The sequence below is a fragment of the Pollachius pollachius genome (assembly GCF_949987615.1).
Source record: "Pollachius pollachius genome assembly, chromosome: 3".
Classification (NCBI taxonomy): Eukaryota; Metazoa; Chordata; class Actinopteri; order Gadiformes; family Gadidae; genus Pollachius; species Pollachius pollachius.
The window spans coordinates 19251217-19277162 of record NC_136936.1 but is presented as its reverse complement, the minus strand read 5'-3'; the positions used below and the strand labels follow the sequence as shown (position 1 = coordinate 19277162).

Sequence of the window (25946 nt, the reverse complement as noted above, 5' to 3'; positions counted from 1 at the left end):
GATTTGTGTAGTGTTGGCCCGATCCTCGAAACGGATAACTCTAATAGGATATCTGGATTAAAATGTTGACAATCAAACTAAAACCCATTATTTTCCTCCTTGTGATTTGGAATAGCTTGAAGGGCTGCTTAACGACCAAGTCCTTTTATCTACCCTGCATAAATACCGTCTTGAAACGCGGTTTGACAGGGTTTATTCAGTAGAATTGACTGCACCGTTCATTTAGAAATGTGTAGATTAATCCAGCATCTAAACCTCGCAAAAAACTTATTCCTATCCATGTGAGAGGAATTGGTTCCCTCGAGTTTTGGCAAGATGGCGGATAATCGGACAGTAAAGTCTGTTTGGAACCCTTCTTGTTCGTAGTTGCCTAAAATGGACCACCGAAATGGACTCCTACCTGGTGGGCAGGAGCCTAAAAGTCATTTCCAGACAAAGGCAGAATCCTTTGCTGAGAACTGGTGTTGTAGTTTCTCAGAGTACAGTGGTTTAGCTCTCCTCGCGCCTTGCCTAACCTATACCTAACCCCTTTAAAACTATCGCTGTTCCCGGCCCAAAATGCCAGTTCCTTTTGCAGCCTGTTTGGCTGTAAAACATGGTTTGTCATTGTTGTAACTTACCCTGGTGTGTGATGATTTACAGCTCTCCTAAGGGACACCATAGTTTGACATCTTATCCTCCTTATACTCATCCAGGCTGTTCAAAGCAAACTGGAAAACAACCCAGTCAGTGCAATGTTAATAATTTCTAAAGCCATCTTTCATACTGAATAGACCCCAATGTCTCTATCTCTCTCCAAAGTAGCCCACACCCCTAGGTCACCTTCTAATTGCATCACTTCCTTGTTGATCCTATGAAATTAACGGTTGGAATGGACGTCTTGGTGAAGCAATTGACTCTTTGGCCCAAAGAAGAAGAATGAGTATGTCATCCTGGAGTCACTTGAAAATCAATGTTTTAATTGAAAGCAGTGGTAAATCCTTCAAAGTAGACTGAGGTTTGAAAGAAAGGGCCAGGCAGTTTTGTTCTGGGCACCACAGGTGTGCAGGTGGTCATTCTTCCCCCACACCAGGTGTTACCATGGTAACATAGTTATCCGATACAGCAAAATACATCTTGAACGTTTAACAAAGAGCGTGCGTTTGAATTTGAAAACGATGATTGGAGGTTGGATGAAAGGTCCACTGCTTTATTCATTTAGGGGAGGGTACAGGCAGAGCGGCAGGGACTCAGTGAGCAAATGTCAGAGCGTTGAAATCATTGGGAAAGCCTTTTGCACCAGCCTTTTACAAAACTAACACTCCCTGACACCAGCCTCTGTTTCCATGGCTCTTGTTTTGACAAATGTGTAAATGTATGCGTGTGTGTGTGTGTGTTTGTGCGCGTCAGTGGAAGAGACTAACAGGAACAGTGAAATCATGTTTGAAGAAGATGATTCATCCTCACCCTCCTCCCTTAAAAAGATGTCATCTCTCTCTCTCTCGAAAAGTAGGATATTTCACTTTGTCACAACAAACTCTCCTTACTTACCAGACTAGTGTTGCGTCATTTGCAGCTCCTCATCATATGTCATGCTTTTATTTCACTTCAATCGCAACGTAATCTCTCTCCCTCCCTTAAACAGGACTATATATCTACATCAATACGCCGTAACGTATCCTTATCTGTATCCATATCCATACATCTATATCGCACTAAAACGGAGACACATTAAAGCACCTCATTAAAAACATATATGGCCTTGCATCACCTTCACTTGTATTCCAGAGCTCCATTACTTTACCGGCTCTATCAAACTTCTCGTTTACCCATCCGTCATCTCCTCTCTGGTCTAGCCGACGTAGTTGTCATGTTTATCATGGTTGATGTCCTTCTGCTGGTTTATTTGTGGCCCTCCTTTTAATGGGTCTGCATTTTAATCCCTCCCTCCGTCGAAGTTCTCTTTCTCTCTCTCCTCGTAAACGTCCCGCCGTTTTGTCCTTTAAACCCATCAACCTCCTCCTGTTGTGGATGTGCATTCTCCCCCCTGCCTCTCTCCCTTAACCTCTTTGTCCGCCCCCACAGGGCCTGTCGTCTCCTCTCACTAGGCCTCTCCCTTCCCTCTCCATGTGTGCCCACAGCCTCTTCCTCTGGATCTCTCCGGGGCTTCTCTTCTGTGTGTTTTCTACTCTCTTCTTCATCCTCCATTATTTTCATTATACAGATTCTTATTATTATTAGGCCAAACTAAACACGACCAACAAGGTAACCGTCGTTACCATAGGTTTTGTTGTGTGTAGCAAAATTAAATGTTAACCGATATGTATCGAGAAACACTAACAACACCAACACGAGAATGATGAGTGGGTCCGACCGCAGCACAACCTCTCTCTACCCTTCCCCCCCCCTCCTCCGTTTACCAAACACCCAGATTATTTATCATTCCCCTCTTTTCTTCCCCCAGCCTGCCGTTCACTGTGGTCCAACGAGCTCATCTCTCCTAATGAAGCCTGTTAGTGTCAGGATCACTCTGCTAATCCTGTCCTGGCCACGCTGTGGGGAACACGCACATCCACACAGGGATAAACACACACACACACACACACACACACACACACACACACATGCACACACACACACACACACACACACACACACACAATCAATTAATGACAAAAGAGAAATCGGGTGACGGTGCCAGCGAGAGGGAGTTGAAAGCTAAAGTGAACACCCACAGTGAAACCCTGCACCACTAACTCAGCCCTTGTGTCCATGCTGCTGGGTTTAGTTTCATACTCCTTATGTGGAGAGAAATGCCAACACAATGCTCCACAATTAACCACTAATATTGCTCAAAATAGCACCAAACCACTGCAGTAGCATGATTAGGGTCCCTACACATAAAACGAAGCATAGCGTACTGGGGGTTTATTAAAAAAAGACTGTTTTCCAAGTCTGTGCCTTACTGGTAGGTCCATGTTTCCTGCTACCGTAAATAATATAATAGAGGCGCCAACAAATTGAACTTAATCTCCTCCCTCTTGATACTTGGCTGTTTTAAATTTGTTTGTGTCTCTATTATATTATTTACGGTAGCAAGTAATCGATTTGTGTGGAATTCCTGGAAACATAGACCTACCGGTAATGCACAGAATTGGAAAACAGTCTTTTTTTTAATAAACCGGGTCACTTTCATCAGAAGGCATACAGTCTGGTCATGACGGCCGCAATGTCCACATGAGTCACCTGGTGTTGTGAGCTCTCCTCTGGCCTCAGATTGGCTCACCACTGAGCACAGGCTTTACTGTGCTCAGTGGTGAGCCAGCATACCGTCCATTCGGTTTGTTAATATGAACATTAGTCCTGCCCAGAGTTCTTAATCCATTGTCGAGCATTGGAAGGATTTTGAGGCAAGATTATCTGTTTACAAAGTCATTTCTGATGTCTCTCAATTAGTGTGCGTAGGATGTCACCCTTAGGTTCTGTGTTGTTTCATCTGCTGATATGGCTCGCTGACCAGGGGTAGGAGGCAGGGGGTGAAGGACGCTAAAGGGGTCCTTCCCTTAACAATCCCTTTTATATACGCCCTTTCAACATCAGGCATCATTATTTTGGTCTGTGTGGATCGTCAATATTTAAAGGTTAAAAGGGAAAGGGCCTCATCGCTGAATTACTACGACCTTGAATACCAAGATTTGGGCAGCCGCTCTGGAGCAATTCATCTCAGTTTATACAACAGTGTTACGTGCCAGACCTACTCGTTATTTCCCGGGTAGACAGCCCGTAACCTAATGTCTGTCCCTACAAGAAGCGTTGAACTTGAGGTACGTTCCTAAACTTTCCCTGGCCGGGTGCAACAGCTCTCCCTGTGACACGCTGCACTGGCACCTCGTCTCCAGGTGACCAGCCTGCACTTTGACTCCCGTCGTTCAGTTTCCCAATGGAAACAAGAGGCATTCCATACGTTCCGATAGAGTACAACAGTAGCGGCACTATTAACATGCATCAATCCACTTAACAGCTGTTTATAATAACAGAAAATCCCATAAAAAATCATACGACATCAACTCATCGGGTTTCACTCAACCTGCCAAGCAGCAACGCCAGTGTGGCAGCAACAGGCCAGTCGCGTAACTATGTTATTCGTGGCGGAGCCAAATAAATGGTTAAACAAACAAATTAGATTCTGTTTTGGCCTATTAGTGTTAACTATAGATGTTGCGAGCAGTACTGTTGTATAAAAGCAATATCACACTTATTCCCTTTTCTATCGGTTATGGTGAATAGCAGGACGGCAGTGAACACCCTCAGCGCTCGGCCTTGTACCTACGACAAGGACGTGCTCGTGTTCAGTATTACAGCGCTCCTCCTCCTCTGATATTGCATGATTATGTATTTATTCATTTATTGATGTTCTTTTTTTATTTGGTGGTTGTGTGCTGAGGGGGATGATTGACAGGAGGTACTGTGGACCAGGTCCCGGTGGCCCTCGGAAGACCTGCTGACGCAAGGCTGATGATACAGATGAAAGCCTGGGACAATGCTCTCCTCCCCTGACACCGCCCCACTGGTGTGTGCATGTGCGTGTGCGTGTGTACGCAGACAGTTGTCTCACGTGCACGCCCTCAGCCTGTGTAGCAGCAGGTAGGGTAATATTAACTCCCTATGCTACGTTGTGTTTGTCTTGCAGGTTGTTTATGCTAGCATTTTTTATGTTTTTTATTTGGTGTACTATCTGATTTTGTGGTGGTGCTTGTGTGTGATACAAGATTCTGACGATTGCGATAAACAAAAACACACGCTCTAAATGTGTCTATTCACAGTCTCTGAAATAGCAATGTCATGAGCGCAGATGAGACATTTTACACTTGCACACCTTTTGGAATTAATTTACAGCCTGGGGGGGGTATAACTTTTCAACCAACTTTGCAGCTTTTCTTTTTATAAATGTGTCTTTGACATTTTTAACAAAGCTTTGTCTGCATATCTTGTATATTCTCACCTCACCTTAAGAAACTTTCCTAAAGCCACTTATCCTGAAAATGGTAAGTAATCTATTGTATGACCCAATTTATTGCATACAATTCTTATATTACTTTGTATACCTAGATGAACCATAGCCCACCACATTAAGAACCCCGCTCTACGGATCTGCATCCTATTAGCTTTTAGATTTGAAAATAATTCATCTTCATTTTGTGCACACACACACACAAACACTCACGCTTGGGAGCCTATAACAGCAATTACTTTGTGTACCATCTTTGTGCGTGTGTGTCTGTTTGTGTGTACATACAGCATGATAAGTGTGAGTTTGTGTATGGGTACAGCGTAATATGTGTGTGGTTGTGTGTGAGGGTGATCCATCGTTTGTCTAAAGTGTGCAGACAGGGCCGTGGTTGTAAATCTGCCCAGCCGTAACCATGGGGATTTGCAGGTTGGGGGGGAACCATAAACCTGCTCAGACCGCCCCGCTGCCCCCGGTGCTGGCTGAATTAAGTGGCGAGGATGTGGATGTGTAAGTTTGAAGGTGAGTGCGCTGGAGTGTGGGAGTGTGTGTCTCTACGGATGTGAATCTGGGAGTTTATTCAAGTGAATCCCTTCTTTCGCTGGAGATGGGAGCAGAGTTTGATGATAGTCCCCCCGCGATTATTAATATGAGGCGCTCCATTGGTCGTGACTGCGGCGAGGGGGAGGGGCTTAAGTTAGCCATTGTCCGTTTGCTTCCTATCAGGGTTTATTCTCCAGAACATTCTTCTTTAATAGATGGAGCGCGAACGCATCCCCCCATCGTTTCTGTGGCTCCAGTATTTCTTGTTCTATGATATGAATCGAATGTATTTTTGGAAACGTCCTTCTCATGTTTTGTCCGCTTGAACAATTCCTTTCTGTTTTTTCTCTCTTTAATCGACGCCATCCCATCTGTTGGTCCCCTGCAAAGAATGATGGCTCGTCGTGTCTGAAATGCGGTATTAACTTAATTAGTTTTGCAATGCAAGTAATGGGCCTCTACACTGGTGTCCTGTTTCACTGATCTCCGCTGGGTGCTTCCCAGGGAACTCCTGGGAACGTAGGAGTCACTGGCAGTTACAAGATCCTCCCCGCAGAAATGTAGACTCCCTTAAACCTTGACCCCTTGCCACGATAATTCCTTTTTTAACGAACTACGTTTATAGCGTGATAGATGTATTGATCCCCACCAGTGGTAGCCAGTGGCCCATTGGACGGCTGGAGTTCTTTCTGCACTTGTAACCTAAATTCAAACAGACTTGGCAAAGAAACCTTTCCCTCAAACAGCCTTGCACTCCGTGTCCACCTGGGTGTCATGTTTCCATCACCGCCGATCGGAGCTGCAGCCGGCAACTACCTGTGACCACTGCGGAGTAATCTGTCCCGGGAATGAATGCCGACCGTAACATTTCCCACTAAAGACAAATGCCAGATGTTAGTGGGTGTGAGCGGGCTTTTTTCCCAGAGGGAAAAGGGGCTTAAAAGTGAGAAAGAGCGAAAGAGAGAGAGACCTATTGGGGGGTTTGGGAGGGGGGGGATCAGTGGGAAAGTAGAAAAAGCGATAATAAGAAATTGGAAAGTACAAGAAAAGAAACAGGGGAGAGTAGGTCAGAAGGCAGGAAAGCGATGAGGAGGGAAAATGGAAAGGCAGCCGAGGAAATAAAGAAAGAAAGACCATTGAGAGAGCGATGGACACAAGGTGAGGGGAAGATAAGAGAAGAAAGGGAACACAATGAGGAGCGGCGATGAAAAGGGAACACAGAGAAAGGGGAGATGGAGGTTCTCTCTCCCTCTCTCTCTCTGATGTTTATTTCTCTGTCCTTCTGTCTGAGGGGCTCAGTGAGCACACCCTGGCCTCCGGTCAGCCTCACTGATTCCCTTCTGGAACCCTGACATCAATCCTGGGACACACACACACACACACACACACACACACACACACACAGGCGTTTTCTGCCACCATGAAAAATGAGTCACACGTGTGTGCGCGCTGCTACATATATCTCTCTACACTCTTTGTGGAGTAGAGGGATTGTTTTACAGTACACGTCTGTTCACATCTTACGACTCGTAGGAACACATGTATATCTGCAACACTTACAGTGAACAGGCACACGTATTCCGATGCGCAAGGTCTCTCTCTCTCTCTCTCTCTCTCTCACACTCACACACACACTCTCAAGTGTGATTATGAATCATGCAGACTTTCTTCTCCCTCATCCACCTTTCGAGTTACATTCACCTCCCGGAGTGCAACCCAGCGGAGTCTGGAGAGCGACTACACAAAACACCTCATGAAACATCTGCACACAGCCAGTTGAAAAGGGTTCTGCTCATGTATGTAGCTCACCCATCTCTAGACTTCCTGTTGCAGGTTGCTGAGGGGCACACCTGACAGAGAGCACTGGGAAGGCCTGATAAGCAGTTAGCGAATGCACTGGGACACCATGAGCGTATCAATCACTGGGATTCATTTTTTAATGTCTTCTTGTTTTGACTGGCTTTCGCTTCTGGATCTTGGGAACGGAACAACTTATGGACCAAAGTCATTTTAGTTCCCAAAAGTCGACGAATGACCAGCTGATTAATGCTGAACGAATGACGAATGGATGCATAGCACTTGAATGTGATCTTTTGTAACGTGGCTCCAGTGTATGATCATGTCCCCCTAGCAGGGGCGCCACTTCGTGACCGGACATTAGGAGTCACAAGGCTCACCTCCACAGAGAGGACTGAATGGACTGGCTGGTGCTCACTTCTCCCACTGCTCTCTCCCAGATTCCCCTCCCTCCCTCCCTCCCTCCCTCCCTCCCTCCCTCCCTCCCTCCCTTCCCTCCTCACCTCCCTGCAGAGCGGGACGGGGTGTTGGGAGGTAATTGAAATGAATCCTGCGGTCCGTTGAAGTAGCATTTTATTCAAACGGACATTAGCGTGGTGCTGATAGGGCTCGTGAGCAGCGATCATGGGAGGCTGGCGGTGTTTCACTGCGTGGTCCACCAACACAGGAGAGCCTCTCCATCCTGTACGGCCGCACACCTCCTTTTGTCATATTTTGATGCTATTTTTATGCACTCTGGCAGCTTATTTCCATTTATTCATATTAGTAGTTATTGGTCATTAGTATTGAGTAGAAGCAGGATGCTTATCCTATACAACGTATCCTTAAACGTTTATTGCTATGCTATAGTACCAGACTAGAGGAAAACTGTTAGTGTATTTATGTTTATTTTCATTTTATTGGAATATACAATTTTCTTTGCCACACACAACTTTTTACACGCACACACACCAAGTAGTGCATTTTGTTATATCAACAATAGATTATTTTCAAGGGCTTAAATAGGTGTTTACAACAATAGGAATGGTGTTTTGTTATTTTGAACCGAGCTATCTACCAACACTGGGAGCTTAAGCCTCGGACCCCCAGGCCTGACGACGCTGAGGGGAGGGGGAAGGGACCAGTGTTGTTTACTTTAACACAAACAGGGCACAGCTTGAAACTTGAAAAATATAACTATCAATATAAGAAATGTACATCGTGGTTATGGATGTTTAAAATGTACCTGACGCGGCACACAGTTCGTTACACAGAACCATCCGGTCATCTTTGAAAACGGGTTTGAATAGGGGCAGGCACCATCAAAAAGGACTCGATAAGTGATTTGCTGAAACATCTGTCCATCACATTGATACCTTGTGTAGATCCTCATAGGAGGCTGATTGGTTCGGACGCACAACGCACAACTAGAAGCCTCGCTAAATGGATTCTCACGGGATAATTTTTCTTCCGAGTCCAGCTGCATCGAGTCCAGTTTAGAGGCAATCTGTTTTATTCTCGTGGGCGGCCCCTATATGCTGCTACTCACTCAAATGAGCTGGAGATGGAGTCTGTTGTGGTGTCCCAGCCATACCTTCTCTGATAAAACAACCACTCATGGGTGATGAGAAATGAATCACTAACCACGGCGCATGTGATTTTCCATGGCTTTCATCAGTGGGCCGTTGGCTTAATCACTATTATCATGCCCCATTCGGCGAGCTGGTAACTTGACTGACATTTAATTAAATCCTTCTTTGAAGGTCGCGGAGAATGCCACTTTAGATAAGATCCCTGATTAGTTAATGATACCTGTCCATGCAGGAATAGAGCGTCCCTTTGATTATGCATTGATGAACATATGCAGTCTCTGTTGGTTATGACCAAAGCAATCTTCCAGAGTGTGGGAGATTGTTCTGATTAAGTGCGGCGCCCCTTGTGTGAGAACATTTCCCGTAAGCATTGTGTTGAAGTGAAACAATACAGGAGGCCTCCCAACATCCTGCATGGGGGCAGAATGGAGAGAGAAAGGGAAAGGGGTGTACCATGTCCCAGGATCGGGTCGTAACGGAGAATGTCATTTCTGTCCATTCATGCTACCTATCGAGATGATAGGATTACGCAACAAAGGTGGAACAAGAAATACAAACAGGCCAAGATACAATAGAAAGCCGGCAGCAACCGAAAGCGGGCCCTTCAAACGATATTGAATTCAAAACACATTTCTGTGCTGCTCTTTGGCTCAACTCTCCCAGGCGCTGGAGGGCAGGGTTCAGCGGCGATCAAGCTGAACCAAGCACCACCACAAATACATTAATCTGACTTACAGAAACCAAATATACAACACAACATGCATAAGTACTACCACAAACAAGAATGGCCAAAAAGAATATTGCCCTCATATAATAAATTAATAAACCTGTTATTTGCAGTATTTGAGATGTTATTTAAAATATTTTAAATGAAACCCTTACCTTACGCGATAGCTTCTAGATGTCCATACAGCATGTTCTTGTTGGGTTTGGTATTGAGAATCCGTACAGGCATGTGATCAGTTATAACGAGTAGAGGTTGGGGCTATCACTGAAAGAGTTTGTGATTGGCTAATCCCTCAACAAAGATTTGACAATGCTATCACCAAACTTCTCAAGGGGACACTGCCTGGACGAGAAACCTGAAAATCTGATGGATGTAGTGTTTTGTTAGGTAATATTCTTCCGAAGATGAATTAATTTGCGATTGCAAGATGGAGGTTTCAGAAGACGAGTCCAACAGATGTATTTCTACAGGTCGTCGATATCCAAACAGGACGTTTTAGCTTGTCTTCCCACGGGAAAGGTTTTAGTGCTGACCAAGATTTCATTTGCTGTCGGCCATGGAGGGCCACGGACTACGGTGAGACAATGCAATCGTTCAACTTATCAGTCCTATTCCGTATCCATGATTTACGGTCAGCCATATCCGGTTTATTGTGGCTCTGCTGCTGAGGTTTTTTCTAGGAGACCCATTTCATGTAACGTGGGTCTACGGATGCTCACAGACAGCAACTTCATTGATTGAAATCAATTTGAAGCAAAAGAAAATGAAAAGGCCCGTTTACCAAGATTTCAGCTCCAGACCATCAGACTTTAGATATTAATCTAAAGTCTAAAGTTAAAGGACTGATTAGTGACACAATTGATAACCTTGATAACTTAAGGTGACATATAAAATGTTGGGTCAAAATAGATGGTTATATTTAAGCAAGCGATACATGCTGCCCAATACCAATAGACGTGTGCAAATTGTGGTTGAGTGATCCCAAAGTTATAGGGTTGCAAACACAATGGCTGACCATGGCAAGTGACGTTATTCCACGAGATCGTACCCCTTCTCTCCACAACACACACGTCTGACCTACAGGGTCCAGCAACTGTTATGAAATTGAATTTGAACACTCCCATCTAACAAGTCAGATCAAGACAATAGAGTGAAATCTGTTTTGTGGAATGTGTGTGCGTGTGACTATGTCTTTGTGTTGAGTGTGTGTCTATATCTGTGTGTTTGATGTGTGTGTGTCTATGTCTGGCGCGTGTGTGACTATGTCTGTGTGTGTGTCTCTGTCTGTTGGGTGTGTGTGTGTCTGTGTCTATGTGTTGGATGTGTGTGTGTCTATGTCTGGCACGTGTGTGACTATGTCTGTGTGTTGGGTGTGTGTGTGTGTGTGTCTGTCTGTTTGTTGGGTGTGTGTGTGTCTATGTGTTGGATGTGTGTGTGTGTATCTATTTCTGTGTCTGCCTTGCGTGTGCGTTTGAGAGACTGTGGGTGCGTGGTATAGAGGTATGAGGAGCTAATTGATAGCTTGTAGTTTACTTGTCACGTTTCACTTAGCAGACAAGGAGCGGTGAACAGACATTTGGGGAGGAATTGCAAAGGTATCATTTCCTTTATGCAAAACAAATAAAATACCACTCATCACCTTGGAAACAAGGCTTGTTTGCAAGACACTTTTAGTTGAATGCTTATTGTTAGAAGTTAACTTTTTCTGTTACTCATGAGTCTAAATGTAGTCTGAACTTTAGTAGTTAGGAATTGGCTGTTATTGTTCTTTGCTGTCATTGAGTGGCTAATGGTGATGAGTCATTAGTCGAATGGCGACACCAAGCCAAAACTAAATTCCCGTGCCCACACGCAACGTTGACATTGTATTCATGGAGAGAAGTAAAATCCCCAGAACACAAGAGGCAAAGAGAAGTAGAAGTGGAAAACGAACTTCTATTCGCTGTCATTATATACAACTCCAGTGTTTCTCAGTTCCAAACAAGTGGCAAAACCATGCCACCCGAACCGTGTACCCCCCCAGTGACAGACACGCACGCACACGCACACACAAAGTTGTGTAACACTGAACACTTTAACTCAACCTCTTGCTTTTCTCTTCCAGAACTATCTCACCGGAATCTTCTGTAATTTCGTCATGGAAGATTGATGGCCTTTTCTTCCTTTCACTCGCTCCCAGCGACTGTCTGTGTAAGTGTTTGTCACTGTGGGTTTGTATATATATATATATATATATATATATATATAGCGGCTGGTGGTTTTTAGAGTGAGGGAGGAAGGACTGCGCGCTTGGTTGCCATTGGCCTGCTTGCACTGTTAGTGGCATATGGTGGCATAAGTATGTGAGACTCAAGTTGTTTCAGGGTGTTTTGGTGAAGTACAAAATAGCAGGGTGGGATAATTATGTGAATTGATACAAATCCACCAGTGACATCATTCTACTTTGAAAGCTAGTGGGCAGCATGTCTTGGACTACAAGGGCAGAAGGAAAGGATGCAAAGCCAATTAGTCAAATCTACTCTTAATTTGTAAAACTGAATAAAAAAATCATCATTGGGCCCATTTTTGTCCTCAATGACTGAAGCTATTGGTTGTTATTTGGCTATGTTTATTTTCAGCTACAATTGTTTTAAGAAAAATTAAGACACAAGACCGAATGTGGATGTAGATGTTAATGGATGTTTCAGAATGTTGGTCATGGTGTTAAGCCAATTAAGATTGAGGGACTTCATTTATAGACCAAGTCAATCCTCCTGCTCCGCAGCTCGGCCACGGGCAGCCCTGCCCGGCCGCGGGCTCCGCAGCCCGACCGCGGGCTACGAAAACGTCAATATAAAGGGCTTTTTATGGTTCAACGTTCCCGCAACGCAATGATCACGTAGCAATTTGACGCAGTCGTGAACGTTTATGGTTCTGCGTCGGGTTTTAGTAAGCAGACCAATCACAGCCCTTGCTGCTGCGTCGCCTCAACGGAAGGTTACGATTTTTTGGAGGCGCATGTCCGGCCCTTGCGGAGGACACAAGGAGGGTACGCAAGGATGTAAGGGGTCCGTAACCCCCTTGCGTTGCGGGATCGTGGAACCATAAAAAGCCCTTAAAGCGAACAGAGCCGCAACGAAGGCATAAAACTGAGAGGGTTCTTTGGTTCTCGTCAATAGGTCCATGGTTCTCGTAGGATAGACTTGAGGGGATAACCCCTCCCTCCGGCTGCTCCACAGCCAGGACTCCTGCTTATTGGTTCATAGCGCAGCCAGGGCTTCAGCCTATTCGTGAATAGACGTTGGTGGGATCCAGATCCCTTGGCTAGTCACACCCACTCAGAGGAGGACTTTCCTCCTCTCTCCCATTGAACCCTTCTTTAATAGGTCCATGATTGAACCCCATGTTATTCACTGGCCGCCAACCCTTTCTGAGAAATGAATTGGAGTCAATGGAGGCTGAGGGAAAAATGCCCTCCCTGAAGTAATTGTCAATAGGCGATAGGGTGTGCTAATATCCCTTTACCCAGGGAAACAAACATTACATATACAAAGGCATTAAAGTAGTCATATTTAAAGGCATTAATTCATTACAGTAGTCTGGGCAATCTAAATGTTTTATTCTTAACAATGTTAAGGAAGATCTTCCTCCCTCTCCTCACTGGAGAAGCCTCCACTGATATATATATATTTGTGTGTGTGTGTAGTGTGTATTTCCCCTGCTGCTCAGGCTGTCTTTCACACCCTGACCCAAAGGGTTGTGTTTTTGCTGAAATCCAATCGTCTCTTTTTAAACCCACTGTTCCATTTCTCTCCCGTTTTTGTCACAGTGCAGTACACACACAATACACGCTCCTCTTCATTTCAGAGCCAGGCACACACACGCACACACACACTGGTTAACACAACTGCATGCATATCCAACGACATAATGAGACAATCAAATTTCACCCTCTTTGTTTGTCTTTTAGTCCGCAACACATTAACAAACACATCACACGTGCTGACCTCTGTAAAAGACACACACACACACACACACACACACACACGCACACACACACACACACACACACACCACCCCTCCTCATGTAGCCCTGTAGCCATCCATCACAGATTCAGCCACTCCACTCTGCCTCAACTCACAACCAATCACAGAGGGGTTATCCACTAACCCGTGTGTGTGCGTGTGTGTATGTGGTACAAGGGAATGATAGCTTTGCTCTGCAAGATTAGAAAATGGAAGGAAAGAGAAGGCACACAGCGGCTATCATTTCTACCCTCCTCCATGGTAATTTATCCAACAATACATACAGTACAAAAATTTGCTGGAGCTTTGGTCTGTGTTCCTATGTTCTCAAAAGAGCGTTGCGCTAAGAGCAAACAAGAAAACATGATATGAAAAATAACGATAAAGACTAATGAAGTAGTGTTCGGTCCCATTTTAGCAGGCAACTCAGTTCAAAACACAACATTAAATACGGGCTACAAGCAAACAAAAACACGTCCAATCCTAAATAATGACCAAGACAAATTAAGTAGTGTTTCCTTCCACCTTCAGCAGCAGACTCAGTCCAGACTTTCTTTCCCCAGAGCCGATAGCGGTTATATTACCCGCCTTCAAAGCATAAGGGACAAGCTTGCAAATCCAAAAAAAACTAATCTTGGCTCCCATTCGTCCCCCAGTACCATGTGACTGCCATAAGCCGACCAACGGGAAGGCGGGATCACAGCTGTTTGAGGAAGAGGGCTGCTCCGGTCTGGATCCACTGGCTGGGGTTGGCTCCGCTGGGCAGAGCCACCTGGGCCACCACCTTCACCCTCTCTGAGCTGCTGTACACCGGCAGCCAGATGCACTCCTGCAGCCCCGCAGAGCTGGAGCTAGAGCTCTGTGGTGGACGCACACACACACACACACACACACACACACACACACACACACACACACACAAGAACACACAGACAGACACACGCACATACACAGTCACACGACAACACGACAACACAGCTGAATGAATATACACAGACATTAGCATAAATTGCTTCTAGAATCACAATGTGTTAAACTGTCATGTTGATATTGTGGCTCTTCCTGTTGATAGCCCAGGAATGGCTCCATTGTCAAACTCAGCGGCAACGATTTTAAACATTGCCCCCCCCCCGTAGGGATGCCTGCAGGGGTTGGGGGGCACAGGGACATGGAAGGGGGAATTGAATGCATCATAGTGAGGGGAACAGCTCAATTGCAGGCTGTTTAAAAAACAAAGCACGGGCAGAATGAACAAATAGAAACGTGCTGTAAACAAACTAATGAACTAAAGATCCAATTGAAACAACGTCCCTTGTTGTGTGCACCGGCGGTGTCACCATCAAGCTAACGTTACCGTCGCTTTGTCTGAACTGCCCGGAGGCAAACCAATAAAGGCCCGATGCCCGGTCCTTTCGCGTTTGGTCCATACGGCGGTTTATTCAGCGCACCGTGCATCCACAGGAATGTAACAGGGTAAGGTTGGGCCGCAGACCGGCGCCCGGCCTCACCAACGTGCATCCCGGCGAATGTAAGTTCTAAATAGAAAATGAATAAATGCTTTGCTACTACAAGTTGATGAGGCGACTGACAGCAACATGATGGTCTTTTAATAGCTTATGGGCGCTGCAGTGAGGAAAGTATTTGTCCAAGGACTTGCTGTTCCACGGTGGACATGCTACTTTTCTCCAGAATCCACCACTTTGCTGAGCTAGGGGATCATTCATTCAATTTGGAGGGAGTAACGCCTGTTTGCACATCCTGCAAACAAATACAATCACTCTAACGATCTAAGATCTGGGAGCGGGTGTTGTTGAGGACAACACTGAGCCAACGCATTAGGAAGGGTTATTTAGTCTTCTTACGGATTTAGTATATTTGAAGTCCAGACTGCAGTGTTTTACATTACATGTATACAGCTAATAGATGCACCTCATCCTCATCTCTGTGTTCAGGTAGGACTAAAGTGGTCGAAGGCGGTAGGGCCTTATAAGGTCGTAGTTTCATTTGGATGCATTAACCCCCTAATTCTTCTTGTTGAATGGTTGCCGCTCTGTGTGTGTTACCATGCGGGGTCTGTGATGAACAACAGAGCCGGACAAGCAGGGGCTACGTACGTGTGTGACCCAGGCCATGTAGCAGGGCGGGACGGCCGACACGCTGGGGGAATCGTGCTGGTTCTCAGACAGACGCGTGCCGTCGAAGGAACAGCCCTCCAACTGGAGCCCACCCACCTGCGAGAGAGAGAGAGAGAGAGAGAGAGAGAGAGAGAGAGAGAGAGAGAGAGAGAGAGAGAGAGAGAGAGAGCACAGAGGGTGCACAACAGGCAAAATGGTGAGAAGATGGAAGAAGAAAAGAAAGAAAGAAAAAAGAAAAGCAAGTCAAGAGAAGAAAAAAAAATAGAATGAAGGAATGCGGCTGAGAAGAGGCCACCCTGTGTGTGTGTGTATGTATGTGTGTGTGTGTGTCTGTGTGCGTTCGGTGCGCGTGTGTGTAAGTGTTTGTGTGCGTTCGGTGTGTGTGTGTGTGAGCACGTTCGGTTTGTGTGTGTGTGTGTGTGTTATTGTGTGTGTGAGATTAACAATGGACAGAGAACGAGAGAGAGACAGAGCCACACAGAGCGAGAGTGGAAGAGAGTGGGGGGAGCGAGCGGGGGGCAGATGTGTATCAGCAGGAACTACATGGCCCTGGTAGTCTGGACGTCTGGGCTGAATTAATAGCCGGGTGACCTACCCTGCAGTCCGGGTGGGACCCTCAACACCACTTGCACACAAGAACACGTCCAACAAGGAGAGGGGAAACCCAGAGGACCCATGACAATGTGTATGTGTGTGTGTGTGTGTGTGTGTGTGTGTGTGTGTGTGTGTGCGTGTGTGTGTGTGTGTGTGTGTGTCTGTGTGTGTGTGCGTGCGTGTCGGTGTGTGTGTGTGTGTGTGTGTGTGTGTGTGTGTGTGTGTGACATCAGCGCGATGAGTCAGGGGTTTTCCATGAGTGGCTAGACGCTCCAGGGTCCGGCGGCGGTGTCCGGTGCTACAGAGGCGACCGGCCCTCCTTCATCATCCCCCTGTGACCGAGGAGGAGGAGGAGAGGAAGGAGCAGGGAGGGGCCGAGTGACACCGAGACAAACCCAGAGAGGGAGGCTGGACAGTGTGTGTGTGTGTGTGTGTGTTGCGGGAGGTGGAGGGAGTCATCAATAACTCCCTCCCTCCCCAGATGTCTAAGACTTTCCTCTCTGCTACATCTGCTGCCTCCCCCTTAATCACCAACAGACATCCCCTTACCTCTCTCGCACTCTTTCTTTATCCCTCTCTTTCTCTGTATCCTTGTCTATATCCTTCTGGCTCTACTCTCCCTCTATTTTGGACTTTATCCTTCTTTGTCTCTCACTCTCTCCATCTGTATCCTTGTCTATGTCCTTCTCTCTCTCCTTCTCTGTATCCTTGTCTATATCCTTGTCTCTCCCTCTCTCTCTCTCCGTATCCTTGTCTATATCCTTCTCTCTCTCCCTCTCTCTCTCTGTATCCTTGTCTATATCCTTCTCTCTCTCTCCGTATCCTTGTCTATATCCTTCTCTCTCTGTATCCTTGTCTATATCCTTCTCTCTCTGTATCCTTGGCTATAATCCTTTTCTATCTCTCTCGTAAGGGACCACCATGTTAGTCCAACAGTAGCTAGACATTAACCCCCTGACCAATATCAGAAGTAATTAAAGACGATGGATTTGTGTGACTGAGGTTCAAAGCCATTGCCGACTCCTTCCCCCCCCTTTCCCCTAATCCGCTCTCTGTGTCAACAAGAGATGCACACAGCCCTTTGTCATTGATCCACAAACACTAGAGGAAGAGGAAGAATACCTTGACTTGCAGCATGGCCTCCTGGATGGGACGCATCCACGATGTCACAAACATCAGACTATCCATAGAACAGTTCATGGACCTGAGGGAAATGAGTCACCAGGTATGAAAATTGCCGTTCACAAGCCTACCAACACCCACACTATCGCTCCCACACCGTCACACTCACACTGTCACACATAGAAACATGTAAAACACAGACGCAGATGCGCGTGCACGCATTTTATGTACACTGGTGTTCCTCAAGCATGAAGAACGACAGAGTACCTCTGGATAACTGGTTGTGGCACCAGGCACCTGGAACTACATCGTATATTTCCATTATTTTGACTTTCATTTATTCCATATCCTGAACATTGTTTCCGCATTTTTTATATTTTGTATTTCTGCACCAATACCCATTTCTGGTGTGCTGTTGAATCAGCCTGTGGAGTCTCCAGTTATGAATCAAACATTCAATCCTTACAGCAGCGCTTTTCACTAAAACACAGCTTTATTTTCTACTACCGTTGTAAATAAAAGGAAAGATTTGTTTCCTATGACCATTAGCACACAGCCCCGATTTATTGGCTTTTTTATCCGTATACACGATCAAATCACTATGCCCTGTGTGAGGCTCAATCTCACGACCTTCAGATGATTAGACTGACTTGCGCCTACTGCACCAACCAGGCCTGTGCAGCTACAGGGAGCTTTATATAGAGGGGCTGGGGGGAGGGGTCTGGGGCTGCTACAGGGATAGCATATACTCCCTCAACGAAAGCTCTGATAGATGGGATGACCGTTTAGTTATCAGAGTGCACACATAACATCCAGACACCCAGGAATGAGGCAAGCACATACACCGGAGCGCTCGAGCGCGCAGATGCATACAAAGAGCCTGATATAGATCTTTGCTGCTTTGGAATGATTGATTGGGACATTTTAGCATTCTCATAGTATATTTTGGATTGTGCTTTTGGACTGGCCAAAGTACAAAGTATGCAAATAGACAAACATAGACAGACTCACACAAGCACACACACACACACACAAAGGGCTGAACACCTAACCCCAAAACAAATGTGGGAGAGCTTTTAAATCAAAATGAGTCAAAGTGGTCTGAAGTGAAACATTTTTAATTTTGCACAGGCATACGTTAAAAATGTTTATTAAACGGGTCTCCTCAATGCCGTGGAAAGCTCCGTTCACTTGCATGGGCTCTTCACAATTTCCGGCGGTGTATTATATTTTATAATTCACTGTTCCTAAGTATATTTGACCACTGTCAAGGAAAACAAAGGACTTTTTGCCTCTAATGACGTCTTTGGTATCACTCCGCAAGTAGTCCTGTAACTTGTCAACCCCAGCGTCTTTGGTTGCTAAGCAACGTCAACGTCTTTGGCGGACTATTTCTCTGCTGATCAACACTACGAATGCTGGTAACAAATAAATTGTAAAAACACCATGTGTTTCGTTTTGGCAAGTAGATGTGTAATAAGCGGGATAATGTATAGAACGTTGCCGGTCATTATCGAAAATAAGCCCCTTCAGGGCGAAGCAAGACACCTCCACTGCGTGTCTGAGTCCTGTTTGCCCTGTCTTGGCTTTTTTTCCCCAATAATGACCGGCATTCTTTACATTATCCCTTACATATTTTTCTTATTTTCATACGATCATAGTCTATTATCATATTCAAACTTGTAAAATCGATTTTTATTCAGAAGCTCTACCTTTCTTCAAACCGAATGTCTACAAACCCTGTCTCAGCAGGTTTTCAAAACGCAGAGATTTCAAAACGATGAGTTTTGTGCAGAGAGTTCTATGAAGGACCAGGGACATGCTAGCTGTGCCGGAACCGCAGTTGAGTGTGAGCGTTATAATGATCCATGTTGTATATGAAATGCGCCACACAACGTGCCATTATACTATTCGGGAAATCCAGACCCACATCTAGAAAGCTTTAGGGTCTGGTAACGAGTTATCAAAATGGCCCTACTTGAGGGGCGGCACCAAGCATGCATTTGAAAATATCACTGCAGGCAATTGGATAACACTACGACCAATTGGAAGAATACAAGGGGTGACGTATCCAGACCAGCGAAGCTAACCAATAGATAAGACTCTTGCCGTATGCAGTTGGCAAAACAGCAATGCTTTTGGGCCGCCTTTCAGATACAACGATGTGACACACACACACACGCAGAAACACACAATCACACACACACACACACACACGCAGTCACACACACACACACACAGGGCAAACATGAGCCGGCATGCAGGGGTCACCTGGCTGTCTCCTGTCTCAGGGCGTTGAGGAAGGTGTCTGGGTGGAAGAGGTCGGAGAGGTCCAGGGTGTCAGCCAGCAGGGCCTGTCTGCCTGCACGCTCCACCCAGCTCTGAGGGAACACAGACACACACACACACACACACACACAGACAGACACACGCACACACACACACACACAAATAAATACAGAGAGAAAAAATGACTTCAGTTCTAAAACAACCACTATGATATTTAGTTTTCCCACATGAGCTGAGCTGAAAATGTATAAATGGAAGTTGAAGAGAATGGGAATATATTGACACATATAAAAAAAAAAACATATAACCATATAAAAAAACTGTCGTGTTGCGGACCAAAGTTGGAGAAAATCAATAAATGTTACTTACCGCTTCCATTTTTTTTATCAAACACAAACCAGAAAAGTTAACCTCAAAAGGACAATGTGCCTGGATTTGATATTGCCGAAGTGTGTGCATTTAAGACAGTGGGAGAGAGCGGGGGGCGCGGGGGGGGAGAGAGACGCTTAGAGAGTTTGGGGGTCAATAAAAAAGTGTGTGTTGCCATTTGAGTGTTTGATGTTCTCTGGTCCTTTTATCACCACCACCCATCACACACATCCAAAGATAACACCGGGACCCAATTATACTGCTATAGAGACACACACACACACACCTTAATGCATATACACAAACAAGCACAGACACAAACACAAACAAGCACACAAGAGCGGGAACCAAACACAAATACAAAACATTTTTATAACATATAACCTTATTATGACCTTTACCTTATTTTTTTTATTATTATTTCTACTCTCCTGTGTGGTACAGAAACAAAAACAGATACAGCAGGTCCCCACAGTTGGGATGTGTGTGTGTGTGCTACGGTGGTCGGAGGGTCAGCTAATGATTATGCACCCGTGAAAACGACCCTACAGCCCGACTCCAATCAGGTGAGGATATTGCTTTGCCTTCAGCCCTGGAGACAACCATATTACCGCCAGCTCACACTAACGCAGCATTAACACCAGGACAAGGATAAAATGATCCTAGAGTTTAAAACATGGTTCTATGAGACCGATTTGAAGCCGTTTCACAGAGACAAAGAAAGAGAAGATAGATAGATAGATAGAAAGAGAGAGAGAGAGAGAGAGAGAGAGAGAGAGAGAGAGAGAGAGATAGATAGATAGATAGATAGATAGGTGAGACAGAGAGAGATAGAGGAGGGACAGAGAGAGAGATAGATAGATAGGAGAGACAGAGAGATAGAGGAGGGATAGAGAGAGAGATAGAGGAGGGACAGAGAGAGAGATAGAGGAGAGACAGAGAGAGAGATAGAGATGGAGGAGAGAGGAGAGAGAGAGAAAGGATTGTGGTCCAGTCCTCATCATCCAATTTAAACTAAGTAAGCGTTTTTTGCCGCTCAGTAGATTCTACACAGAAGCAGGCGGCTTTGAAGGTCAGTAGCAGAACACTGCTGACAAATAAAGGCGTGACAGCAAGCAAACTTCTGATGTAATCTCTATTATAAATGGTTCATTCTCAGCCCAGCGTCTATCTCCACTGCCCTGACAGATAGACTGGGACGAGGCATTATGCTCAAGACTAAATATGCACACACATAGGAAACACACGCCCCCGCAACATGCCGTTTATGTGTTTCTTTGCTCCCACACTTATCTCGCACACAAACACACACACAGAAAAGAAAGACAATTTGCTCATTATTAATGTATTGTGTATGTGTATATGTGTGTATGTGTATGTGTGTATGTGTGTGTGTGTGTGTGTGTCTGTGTGTGTGTGTGTGTGTGTGTGTGTGTGTGTGTGTGTGTGTGTGTGTGTGTGTGTGTGTGTGTGTGTGTGTGTGTGTGTGTGTGTGTGTGTGTGTTTGTCGGACAGGTCATTTTATTCGGCTGGGATCCCAAGCAGGCCGTTTGCAGTCCTCACTAAGCATCAGCTCTGGTCTGCTCAGCCTGCATCAGTCTGATTGGCTAACAGCACGTTAATGCATGCATACACCGGCACCCACACACACATTCACAAAGTATTAATGATACAAAAATGAATGGCCCCACATTAGGATGAATACACAAGGAGGGAAGGAAGGAAGAAGACACACCAAAGCAATAACAGGGACAGATGGCCAGAGAGAGAAGGAGAGAGAGAGAGAGAGAGGGAGAGAGAGAGAGAGAGAGAACGCAAAAGAGAGTGAGCGCGCGAGAGAGAGAGCGAGTGAGAGCGAGAGGCAGGCGGAAAGACAGAAAGAACGGACAGGCAGCCATGGTAGAAAGACAGCAAATGTAAGTGGTACCGCCTACACGATATGTGGGGAAGCATCCCATTTGAATGGCAATAGTCTCCAGAGTGGAGTGTGCGTAGAGTAGTCTGTCTGAACATATTGACGTAGGCGTTTAGTGAGACAGCCCTCGTAGGATGGCAACGGACCCGGGCCCCAAGGCTCTCAGATGTCAACTCTTCCTATCCTCTTGAAAAAATGTGAAAACACACTAGAAAATATTCCATTTTGTTTCCTGTCATGGCTCTGCATTACCGATTCCGGCTTGGTTGATACTCAAGAGTTTACACTTCAGAGTTGATCTATTCATGGGAAGGCCTGGGAAGCATGAACAAAATGTACGTTAAAAAGATTACTTGCCGCCCCTCGAAAACAAAAGATCTGCAATCATCGCCAACAACGCAAAAGATGGGACGTTGTTGGCCATGCCTAAACCACCAGTGTCTCTTTAGGTTGCTTAGGCACGTTACCAAGCATGGCATTAAAAGAGATTGAATGGAGGCAGCGGAACCTCAACCTCCTTCAGAACCGTTCACACGTCCTCTCTCACACCTCCAGTCCCACGGAGACCCAAAACTCTAGTGCTGCCTCTAGAGGGAGATGGGTCATTGTGGTGCCCTGGTTGTTCACTGTAGAGGGTGGTTAGTGATTCTGACACCACCATCCGCCCACTTATTACGACGACGTGTGTCTTAGTGTCCCGCAGGGTCTGCCCAATGATACCACCAGCCACCTTTTGGGAGGCTTGAATCCCTTCAGTGGTAATTAAGAAACAAGCTAACCCCCCCCCCCCCCCCCCATCAACATAAGTGCATGAGTAATGAGTGCTAGGTGACCCCCTTGAGTGCTCATGGTGAGTTCATGTGTGTGCGTTTACAGGAAGTACAAGTTTACCTGAATGGCGAGGGCCCTGGTCACCACGGCTCTGAGGTACTGCATGGGCTCCTCGGGCCCCTCCCACTTACTGAGCCACGTCAGGGGACACTGGTGTAGGGGTGGGGAGGAGGGAGAGAGGGAGAGCAGGGGAGAGAGAGAGATTGTTATTTCGGCCTCGGATAACTGAATATTATCATCGATAATGAGCAGCGAGAAAAATGGTGAAGGAAAAGAAGAGTGGATGAAAGGGAGTCGTTAACTCCTCCAGCACAGGTTAGCGGTCCAATTCCCTGAGCTGTAGAAAGGAGATCAAAGACACACACACACACAAACACATACACAATCCATCATGTGTAGCCCCCCCCATCAACACGCACAGCATGGGGTGTAGGTTGCTGTTGTTCAGGCTTAGGTGCCTTAACCAAGCATAAAGGATTGCTCGCTTTTCACTCCACTGCTGTGTGTGTGTCTAATACCTACACAAGATATACATGGCAGTGTGTATTGTACTTGCGCCAAGCTCAGTTATGAAGCCTGAACCGGGAAACAGAACAGTGAGGGTATCTCATTTACGGCCTATGGGAAGAGATCTTAATATGCTGATGATACCAAGTAAGTAAGAACTCAGGATGAACTTTTCAGAGAGCAACACTTCATAAGGGATCACTAAAAAATGTAAATGATAAGCAAAGGCACTAAGGGCTTAACTGTTTCTATGACAACTATCCATGTTAGCTCTTTAGCTCCTTGCTCAGCAAAGCGATAACTTATGCTATCACTCATCGATGATTGATAAATAGCGTCTGCCAACACAAACATTACAGGTTTCATTTGGGAAAGCAACCGACTGTATTGTCTATTATGCAAACTAGAGTTTTCGCGCGCGTTGCACGCCCTCAACCTCTAGTTGTAATTAAACCCATAGCAATTATGTGGAAACCCCAGTCGATAAGTTAACAAATTTCTGAGCGCATAATATAGTAACATGTTGCATATCATTTTACAACGTATAACATTCGTCGACCACAAATGACTCTTAAAAGCAGTGCCAACATTTTAATATTTTTTAACTATTCAGCGAAACAGGCTGATTATCATTACGGGGGCCACTCAATGACATACAGAAGCGTCAATAACATGCCCACTGAAGTGGTGTGAGAAATACAGACTTTCTACTCCTCATTTACATATACGGTAATTTACATTTGCTACAGAGAACATACTACCGCAGGGGGTAGTATTATTCAGGAGATTTTCAGGGTACAAATGTCAGGATATGTTGTTCACACATACAGCCCATCAGGAGAATATCAGGACTTACACGTGTGTCTGGAAGCAGCTAGTGTGTGAGCATATGATTACATTATAAAATGAGTCAATTTGTGGTAACAGGAGTAATTGTTCAATGGAAAGTGTAGTATACTATGCATGCAAATCAATTATTAAATAGCTTTTACTGTTATTCAGGGATGAAAAGTGCATTGACATTTTAAACTGCAAGGCAACTACTATTGGTTAGTTGAAAAATGATCATCATTGAGATCAACATTTCTTCCAGTGTCCTGGCCAAGACAGGCAGCAGTAGCCTACAGTCAAACATGGCATACACACAAAACATAAGAAAAATAAAACAACTTAAACAGTCTGCAGGGGGGAGGGGAGGATATCAATATCGCAAGACATTTGGGGAGGCTCAATGAGGAGATTAATATTAAGTTTGCGAAACAAAGTGTAAAAACATTTCGGGAGGCTCAAGGAGGAGAGTAATATTACATTTGAGCAACAAATGGATGTGTTTGTGTGTTTGTGTTTCCATGTATGTTCGTGCGCATGTGCGTGTGTGTGCGATGTGTGTATGCGGTGCGTATGTGCGTGCTTGCGGTGTATGTATGCGTTTGAGCATGCTGTGTGTGTGTGTGCTCTACAGGCTGCTTGCCACATGCGCACATGAGTAACTGGTGCGACAGGCCTGCTATTATAGTAGTAAGATGTAACAACCCATTCTTTTTCAGAAGGAAAATGTTTGTTTAGGGTCTCCATACTCCGTGATTGGGTGAAAGCAACAGTGATGAAGGCAGAGCTTTTCTGAAAGTCCTGAGATTTTAAACATGAAACACACCGAGCGGCCGCACTAAAAAGCAGAAACTCAACAGAAATGACACCATTATTTTTGTCCAGGCGTCGGTGTGCGGTCACACACGCTCTCTCGCGCTCTTGGAAACCATTAAAGAATGGTGCAGGCGCTCAGGAGGAAACCGTGTGTTGACATGGGCCCTGAAGGACCACACATTAAGGTGCACACCGCCGCGCGACAACCGCCATGATAACCGCCTCGCTGCCGGAGGGCTCAGCGTGGCGGTGTGAAAGGCCAGGCATTTTCAAAAGTGGCTGCTGCTGCTTCCGCCGCTGGGCGGCTGCCGCCGAAAATATCTGAAAGCTGAGCAGTAGGGCAAAATCTGTGCACGTTCACGTGGGCGGCAACTGCTTCCTGGTCCAACAGCCGCTTTTGTAACCGCCTCCCCTCTGCCGCCCTTCCCTCATTGAAATGAATGGAGGCGGCGAGTTGCCGCGCTGCGGTGTGAAACCAGCTTTAGAAGAAAGCTTGCTAAATAAAGTAAAAAGGGTGAGACTAGGATGGAGAGGAGATGAGAGTAAAAGGTGATGAGTTCTTCCTTACGTACTCCTGGTCACCTAGTGTCTTGTTGGTGGGCCGTGTGATGATCAGACCCTCTTTCCTCTCTCATTCCAACCTTTTCCCTTTCTCCTTCGCATGTCAAACTGCAGTAAAGGTCAATCTAAATCTGTTCATGAGTGATGTGTCGCGTCTAAAACTTGTGGGCCTTTGTCTGTCTGTCTGTCTCTCATGGGTGCCTCCTGAACGACTCTATTCTGGACAGAGTATGTCCTTCATCCCTCCAAGAACACACGTCTGGGCCCCTGAGCTCTGCAGGTCGCACCCCTTCCCCCGGGGCTCCTCACTTCTTGACCCCTTCCCCCCGGGCTCCTCACCTCTTGACCC

At 45.7% G+C, this 25946-nt stretch overlaps 1 protein-coding gene across 1 annotated transcript in view; it reads right to left on the bottom strand.

Annotated features, from left to right (window-relative positions):
- Positions 1-13283: 13283 nt before the first annotated feature.
- dync2h1 (dynein cytoplasmic 2 heavy chain 1) overlaps positions 13284-25946 on the bottom strand; it is a 127697-nt gene continuing 115034 nt past the window's right edge. Inside the window, exons 92-96 of the mRNA XM_079732532.1 lie at positions 22946-23035; positions 19753-19862; positions 17482-17563; positions 15745-15861; positions 13284-14489 (exon numbers count right to left, since the gene is read on the bottom strand). Of these exons, the coding sequence (XP_079588658.1) occupies positions 14328-14489; positions 15745-15861; positions 17482-17563; positions 19753-19862; positions 22946-23035 (561 nt within the window). The 3' untranslated portion in view covers positions 13284-14327. The remainder of the gene's footprint in view (positions 14490-15744; positions 15862-17481; positions 17564-19752; positions 19863-22945; positions 23036-25946) is intronic.